The 8484-nt window shown below is 43.0% G+C and overlaps 2 protein-coding genes across 2 annotated transcripts; both read left to right on the top strand.

Annotated features, from left to right (window-relative positions):
- Nucleotides 1–4545: 4545 nt before the first annotated feature.
- Nucleotides 4546–6371, top strand: fgfbp2a (fibroblast growth factor binding protein 2a). The gene is made up of 2 exons (XM_065270655.2): nucleotides 4546–5906; nucleotides 5999–6371. The coding sequence occupies exon 1, from the start codon at nucleotides 5232–5234 to the stop codon at nucleotides 5901–5903; it is 672 nt and encodes a 223-aa protein (XP_065126727.2). The 5' UTR covers nucleotides 4546–5231; the 3' UTR covers nucleotides 5904–5906; nucleotides 5999–6371.
- A 593-nt stretch (nucleotides 6372–6964) lies between these two features.
- Nucleotides 6965–8111, top strand: LOC135752226 (fibroblast growth factor-binding protein 1). Its single transcript, XM_065270643.2, has one exon. It carries the CDS (start codon nucleotides 7369–7371, stop codon nucleotides 7978–7980), a length of 612 nt encoding a protein of 203 aa, XP_065126715.1. The 5' UTR covers nucleotides 6965–7368; the 3' UTR covers nucleotides 7981–8111.
- The last annotated feature ends 373 nt before the right edge of the window (nucleotides 8112–8484 follow it).

Genomic DNA, 8484 nt, shown 5'->3' with positions numbered 1-8484 from the left:
CGTTAAACCTTAATGGTGGAAGGAGTAAACTCATCAGAGAACGCTCCTGCAGAAACCTCAGAACTACGTCGACAGGGCAGTAAACTGGGTCTGTCAGATGAGCTGAACACCAAGAGGTGAAAATTTCCCACTTAAGGGAATAAAGTTTCCCCGTGGAAGGACAAACACAACCAGGGGGGAAAGGCATACAGACGTAGCCTCGGCCACGCCTGTACCAAGGAAAACCACAGTGGGTAAAGTGTGGTGTCCTGGGATGCAAACAGATCTACCTCTGCGCGTCCAAACCTTTTCCAGATGTGGTTCACCACATCTAGATGAAGTCTCCACTCCTATCGGAGATGTCTGTTGTCTCAAAGGGGCATCTGCCACATTCAGGTGGCGTGGTATGTAGACTGCCCTCAGAGAGTCCAGAAGTGTATGGTAGGCAGAAACTGCTGCCACCTATACCTTAAAGGTGGAGTAATGATATGGTCTCCACAACCTCAGTTGGTAGCATGACATTCTTCCAAAGGAGTATGGTAGGCAGAGACTGCTGCCACCTAAACCTTAGGGTGGAAGGAGTTAACCCAGCAGAGAATTGCTCCTGCAGAAACCTCAGTACCACGTCAAGGGGCAGTTGACTGGGTCTGTCAGGTGAGCTGAGCACCGAAAGGTGAAATTTCTCTACTTTAGGGCATAAGCTTCCTCTTTGAGGGAGCTCTGAAGTAACCATCTGGTTCCCACAACCTCATTCGGGAGCATGAGGTCCTTCCAAAGGAGCATGGTAGGCAGAGACTGCTGCCACCTAGACCTTAAGGGTGGAAGGAGTTAAGCCAGCAGAGGATTGCTGCTGCAGAAACCTCAGTACCACATAAACAGGGCAGTTGACTGGGTTTGTAAGAGGAGTTAAACACCAATAGGTGAAATATTCTCCACTTAAGGGCATAAAGCTCTCTTGAGGGTTGTCCAGAAGAGACATGAGGTCCTTCTAGAAGGAGTATGGTAGAGGCAGAAACTGCTGCCATCTAAGCCTTAAGAGTGGAAGGAATTAAGCCAGCAGATAATTGCTCCAGCAGAAACCTCAGTACCACATAAACAGGGCAGTTGACTGGGTCTGTCAGGTGAGCTGAACACCATGAGGTTAAGTTTCTCCACATGGGGCCTAAGCTCCTGATGGAGCTCTGGAGTAATCATATGGTCTCCACAACCTCAGTTGGGAGCATGAAATCCTTCCAAAGGAGTATGGTAGGCAGAAACTGCTGCCACCTAAGCCTTAATAGTAGAAGGAAGTAAGCCAGCAGAGAATTGCTCCTGCAGAAACCTCAGTACCACATAAACAGGGCAGTTGACTGGGTCTGTCAGGTGAGCTGAACACCATGAGGTGAAATTTCTCCACTTAGTGCCTAAGCTCCTGGGGGAGCTCTGGAGTAATCATATGGTCTCCACAACCTCAGTTGGGAGACCTGAGCCTACGAGCCTGGCCCCCTCAGAGGCCAAACTGACAGGCCATACCTCTGGCAAGCTTCCTCCAGAACTTCTGTGGCAGAGAGATTGGGGAAAAGAGAAAGCCACATTGGGCAGTGTGTGCGGTCCTGAGACGCAAACAGATCCACCTCTGCGCGTCCAAATCCTCTCCAAATGGGGTTCACCACATTTGGCCGGAGTCTCAACTCCCTAGCAATGGGTGTTGCCATACAGGGCATCTGCCATATTCAAGCGGCCTGGGATCTAAATTGTCGTCAACCAGCACAGTTTGTCCAGAGACCACAATGCCATTATCCCAAAATCAATAATGTAGTGATTTTGGACCTCTCGGCCTTCCATACTGTACTCCAACCTGTGGGGAGTGCGTTCTGGTGTCAGTGTCACACACCAGTAGCACGCACCCAAAAACAGGCCTTAGGATGGAAACCAAGGTTTTCTCCACACCACCAGAGCACGCAGGCAACGATGCGTGACTTTGATAGCAGATCTCCTTAATAATCTATTAATCAACCACTGATGTGATGTCTATCTGGACAAGCACATGATGGCTCATCAGGTCTGGAAGGAAATGGGAGTCCAACCCATACCACCATATTTCCAAGGCAATTTCAGTGCCATATCCGATGATGCGATTTTGATCCTTTTGGCTTTCCATAATCGCAACAACCTGTGAGGGATGCGTCTGTTGTCAGCGCCACACATCGACAACGCGCACCCAACACAGGACCTTGGGACAGAAGCCATGGCTTTCTTCCTGTTACCAGAGCACGCAAACAACGGTGCGCGACTTTGATCATGCGAGACGGGTTTCCCCTCGGGAACCCCCCCCCCCCATGTTGAATGGAGACATAAGCTCTAATGTAAGGAATCAGTCCTCGGATCTGATTGCATCACAATCGGTTTCAGTAACAGCATAGAACTGAGCCGCATCACTGAACGATTCCCCTACTTTTGGAACATTAAAGTAAAGGCTGTAAGCTGTCATTTCTCATGTGGAGGTTCTACAGCCTCCTGCACAAGAATGTAGCCATGCTCCACTACTGGAGCCAGCTGTATGCAGGTGAAGGTTAATGGGGGCTGCCTGTCGTACTACGCACCAAAGGGAAGCAGGCACCATAAATGAGGTGTGAGCTGCTTTGCTTCAATAAGAAAGTGAGTGCCACGAACGAAAACGTCACCCGCCTCAGCAGATGAGGATCTCGAATCGTAACACACAAAATCATTATCTGAATATGGCGCACCAGTGGCCGATCAGGAGAATAAATGCTGTGCACAGCTGCACAAGCAACACACAGCATAGACACAAAATCACTGTTTGACTCATCAAACAATGACAAACAGCTCATGCAGGCTCAGCCAGGCTGTGACAGGCAGATATACATACATAGCCTACACATACAGGTGTAAAAACGTATGTATATATAATACCTTCATACTGTAAAAAGAGGAGGCTTCACGTGGAAACTGCACGTTTAGCCTTAAACAGTAGGCGGATTATGAAGATGATCCATCTCTCCGGAGAAAGACAGCTGAAAATATATGGCTCTCACGCAGGGCGCCTTCCCGATCCGGCGAGTGAGAGAGAGGGACTTCACGTGCAGGCGGAGATACCGCCGCCTGCGCGAAATCATATGGCGACTCCCACGAGTGCAACCGCCACTGAGAAGCGGGATCGCAGCCGCGAACCCAAGCTTCCTAGAGAGCGAGAGACAGATGTCACGGGTGTAGGCGGGGATACCGCCGCCTGCACGCATGAGTGCAGTCACCGCTCTGCCTCGACAGAAGCGGGACCGGATCCGTGAGGGCGCGAGCCTGAGATATCCTTCTCTAAGCGCGAAGCTGGAGCGCAACACGTGCACGGGAATGCTCACAGTGCACACAGCCAGTTTCCTCAAAAGCCAACTGTGCGTGCTGCGCTCGAAGACACATATACATGTGTATCCTTGTCTGTGATATCGCGCTGACAGGGAGATACACATACTTGAACTTCTTAAACACACTTCAGATTTATGCAAACATACACGTAGTCACTTGCTGAGGCACTAAAAGCGAGTGTGTTTGTGTGGGATGCCTCCTTATACCCCTGGTCCGCACGGCATCACGGTCAGTATCCAATCATCAAATTATTGATTATGTTTTACACGTGCTTCAGATTAGTCACGCCGAGGCGTTCCCCAAAGCGTTGCTATGGCGACGCAGCTCGAGTTCCTCGAAAGGGAAACTATGTTATTACCTTAACTAAGAAGAGTTGAAACATCCCTCTATCATCTGTGTGCGTGCACGTAAGCGCTGCGGCGCGCTGCGACACTTCGATAGCATTTAGCTTAGCCCCATTCAGTCAATGGTACCACTCAGAGATAAAGTTAGAAGTGACCAAACACATCAACGTTTTTCCAATTTAAGACGAGTAGTTATACGAGCAAGTTTGGTGGTACAAAATAAAACGTAGCGCTTTTCTAAGCAGATTTAAAAGAGGAACTATATTGTATGGCGGAACAGCACTTTTGGGAGTACTTCAACTCGCCTTAAAAATCCACTCCCATTCTCCCTCTCATAATGGGAGAGGGAGGGTGTTACTGCGCCGAGTCGAAGTACTCCCAAAAGTGCTGTTCCGCCATACAATATAGTTCCTCTTTAAATCCGAAATGACTTTTCTTTAGGTCATGCATTAAAAAGTGGACTATTTAAGGGTTCCTTTAATAAATACTTATTTCCTTAAAGGGGAATTTTTTCTTTCATTTTTCTTGAAATAAGTTTGTAAGGAAAAAGTTTACGATTTTTTTACTTACCCCATTGGCAGATTTTTTTCTGCTTGTTTTAAGCTTAAATTTACTTAAATTGTATGTTTTTTTTTTCTTAAACTAAACATATTTTCTTAGGTCATCTTTCTCATCAAGAAAATGCATCTTAATTTAAGACAAAAAAAGTAAGAAATATTTTTTTGCAGTGTATAGAGATCATATTAACTACTGTCAGTATTGCATTGGGAGCTAATCTTCCAAACATGGTAAGGAGCTTCACATTTCTTGCTGATGTCAGAGGTATTCAGGCCAATGACAACATTTTGGTTAGCTGGCCATTTGGAGGACACTGCGCCTTTCAGAACAATGAGTTTTGTACAAAATCAACACGATTCAGTGAGACAGGGTATAGTGCAGCAACAATAATAGGTTATGTGGAAAATAATGCGTTTTTGAACCATAAACCACGCAAACACATTGTATTATACACAAAATAACAGTGGCGGCTTGTGACTGCTCATCCGAGGGGCGCTAATTCAAAATAAGTGTTCGGAGTGTCGTGTGTGTGGTTCTTTTTTTTCAAAATATGTGTTCTGCGCGTCGAGAGATCCTGTGTGCATCACGTATCTTGTCAAAATAAGTGCCTAGCAGTGTAATAGGTGCTCTTTAAATTCTCTTGTTGACTTTGTGTTAATGGAGAGAAGGGAGGGTTTGTTTTCAACTCAACAAAAGATCATAAACACAAATCAAATGTGAGTGGTAAATATATAAAGTTGTGGTGTACTCTTTTGAATGATGTAACATATAGTTAGAAGCTTCCAGAATTGGGTGTGTAAAGGGACACTCCATGTTTTGCCCAACATTGCTGAAGGTTACTCCCAACTGGTTTCATATGTGTGCCAACTTTTGACAAACGCCAGATGACCAATGCCCATAACCCACAACTTAATGTTAAGCAAAGACCTTAAATAGGGTGAGGAGTCCAACCCTGCATGCATTTTTCTGCCAAAGTTAATTCCTCACAACATGTGGAAAGTCACAAGCACGCTCCTGCTATGCTGCCTCTGGGCTGCTGTGGCTCAGGATCACAATGCAGATGACAGGGAGAGCATTTGGGAAAACCCGATCCGGTTCGCTACCAAGCGCACAAAAGACAACTGCTTCATGAAAGTGACAGGACAACAAGATCTGACAATACTACGCATCGTGTGCCATGGACAGACACATTACTGGTGCGAGTATAAGGGAAAACCTTACGTCTGCCGCAACTACAACAAAAATCCACGGCATTATTTCACCCAGATCATGTGGGGTCTCCGCAAGCTGCAGAACGCCTGCCAGGGTCAGAGCGTCATTAAACCTCTGATGTGCAAGAAAGCATCTGATGAGGCCCAGATGGTCTTCGCAACCTCATCCTCATCTGATGCCATGCCAATGGACAGGCCTCTCAGACCAACCTTTGCTAGACCCAAGCAAAGAGCAAAGCCTGCGAAACCACAGCTCCAAGCATCCAGAACTAAGGGCACAAATCAAGTCAAACCATTTCAATACAGAACGCAAATGATGACACCCACGCCAACTCTGCCAATGCCAACCGATCCAGTACCCCTGAGTGAAGCTCAGAAACTTGCCCAGTACTACTGCTGGCGCTCCTTTCAGCGTGTGTGTTCCTACTTCATAGGGTGGTTCAAAAACTAAAAGGTAGGACTTATGTTTTGAATACCTCAAACTAAATTTGTATATTTATTAATTGATCTAAAACATCTGTATCTACCATCTCTCATATCTCTCAGACAACAAACCCCACTGAAGTGTCTGGTGTAAAGCAAATGTAAAGGGCTGGATGGATGAAGACAAACTATGTGTGTCTCTATGAATTCAGGGTAATTCAATATAACATGACATTATGTTGCACTTAAATTGTATATTTGTGTAAAACAATCAATTGTATTATTAGTATTTCCTAATATATGCTATGTGTTCATAATTGCTGAATTGTTACAGTTTGGATCAGTATTTTGAAAACAATGGGGTTATATTTGTTAACATTAGAAAATGAATGAATTAGCACAAACTAACAATAAACAATATTTCTATAGCATTTATTAACTTTGTTCTTATCAATTTATATATATATATCCTTAAATAATATAAATAAAAATAATATATATATATATATATATATATATATATATTTAGTTTTTTCATTTTTTTTTATCAACCTTTTTTACTGCACTATGAAGTAACACAAAACTGTCTCGCATATATCACGTGTGAATAATGTGTGAATAAATTGCATTTTGGTTGTAATAAATTTGCTTTGTCTGATGTTGATTTCATAAGAGTGCAGCAGGAGGCGCTATTGTGTTAAAAAGAGTGTATATAAGACAACCCTAAGTAAACAGATTTGTAAGGATAAAACAATTCATTTTCTATACAAAATGTTACCACGAAACATTTATCGTTATTTTAACATTATTTTATCGTTGTTTTTTTTGTAAATTATATATTGTACAAACAACTATCATCAAAATCACACTCTCCAAAAACACTTTTTTTGCTATCTATATTGGTTGATTTATATATCACAATCGCAATTCATCACAATAACAATTCGTTCATCAACCAATTAAAACACGAATTCACACATGGAAAATATTATAGCCCATACTTCAGTATTTACTACTATAGTAAACTGAAGTTAAAATTATAGATGCTACCATAGTAAATATTGAAGCATGTTACAGTATTAGACGGTTTATACACCAATAATGTAGTATGCATAATATATGCTACAGTATATTAAAATTTACTACGGTTAACTCAAGAAAGTACTAAAGTAGCCTACACGCTTCTATTTTTTTTTTCAAATGTGTGTTAAAAGCACGTGAATGTAATGTGAAAGCTGGGAGGCGTGTGGCCGCGTGCACGAGCGAGATGCGCTATCCTTATAAATGGCTTGCACGGGATCGTATCTGTTAAACGGCTTACTTCAACCACAATAGTTATGTTAGACAGTCAAAAGTTATAACAATAGTTAGTTAGGCTTCATTATTTTGTATTATTTTGTTGCGGTTGACCTTGGCCAGCGCTAATTAAAGCAACTTTTTGTGACCACACGTCACATTTATTTTTCGTTGCACTTTGAAAAAATAATTCGTAAATGATGCGCGTAAAAGAAGTCGCTGTCGTTCTGGTGTTTGCCTGCGTCGCGACACATTTCCTACAGGCGGACGGCGTCATAGGCAAAGAGAAGAAGGCACGACCACCTGGCGAGAAAAGGAGAGGAGAAAAGCAGGATAATTTTGTTCCAAAAGGAAGATTTTCTTTGAGGGAAGGAACGAATTGCACGTGGGTCGCAGCACGCAAGGGTGACAGGTTTATTTTGGGAGTCACTTGCAAAAACGCTGGAAATGGTTTCGAGTGCGAGTATGTAGGGAAGCCCTCCTCCTGTCTGCAATACTCATCCAACACTAAAGTATACTGGAAGCAGATCACCAGGTCGTTGAAGAAGCAGAAAAGATTATGCCGTGATTCCACGGCGCTGGTTAAAGCGCGCGTGTGCAGGACCGCACCTGAGGAAGCGCACTTCCGGATGATGCGTGCGCGTTCCGCAGTCCAGTCACCGTTGTCCGGTTCCCCGATGGTGGTGGTAAATAATCCGTGCCCTGGTCGGGTGGATAGGCTGAAACTGGCAGATGAATACTGCACCAACTCCTGGTCTTCACTATGTACATTTTTGTTTCTGATGGTTGAGAATGATGAATGCGCTTGAGATGAAGTTTTTTTATTCCAGTGATTTAGCCTACTGACGGTTTCTAAAATGTACATGAGAATTTCCCATTATCATTTCTGTTATAAAATGTATTTTGAAATTAAAATTTGTATATTGTTAAACAATAAATGTTAGGCTATGTTTTCTTATTGGTTTCCTGATCTTTCATTTATATATTTTAAGAGGCCACCTATTGTGGTTTCTGGAATTGACATACTATAAGCAGCTATAAGTTACTTAGCAGAATAGATTATTAAAACAATCCACCCAAAAGCAAGTGTATACACACACTAGCCATAATTCATACTTAAAGCTATAAACTCAAAAGTTTTGGTCACGTGACATCACTGTCATTTGTAAGAAAATGCACAAGTTAAAATCAATACGGTGACAGGAAAAAAGGAATAGCCTAAACAGTCAAACACATTCATTCCTTTAAAAGTTTCTTTAATTTATTTTTGTCTCCATTTACTTAAAAAAAATGCTGCATGTGTTTTTGTTTTT

This window comes from Paramisgurnus dabryanus, chromosome 16, assembly GCF_030506205.2.
Source record: "Paramisgurnus dabryanus chromosome 16, PD_genome_1.1, whole genome shotgun sequence".
Taxonomy (NCBI): domain Eukaryota; kingdom Metazoa; phylum Chordata; class Actinopteri; order Cypriniformes; family Cobitidae; genus Paramisgurnus; species Paramisgurnus dabryanus.
Note: the sequence above shows the minus strand (reverse complement) of the source record. Positions and strands in the feature narration are given on the sequence as shown.

Coding starts and splice junctions, on each gene's coding strand:
- fgfbp2a (XM_065270655.2), top strand. CDS start 5,232: ATGTGGAAAGTCACAAGCACGCTCCTGCTATGCTGCCTCTGGGCTGCT.
- LOC135752226 (XM_065270643.2), top strand. CDS start 7,369: ATGATGCGCGTAAAAGAAGTCGCTGTCGTTCTGGTGTTTGCCTGCGTC.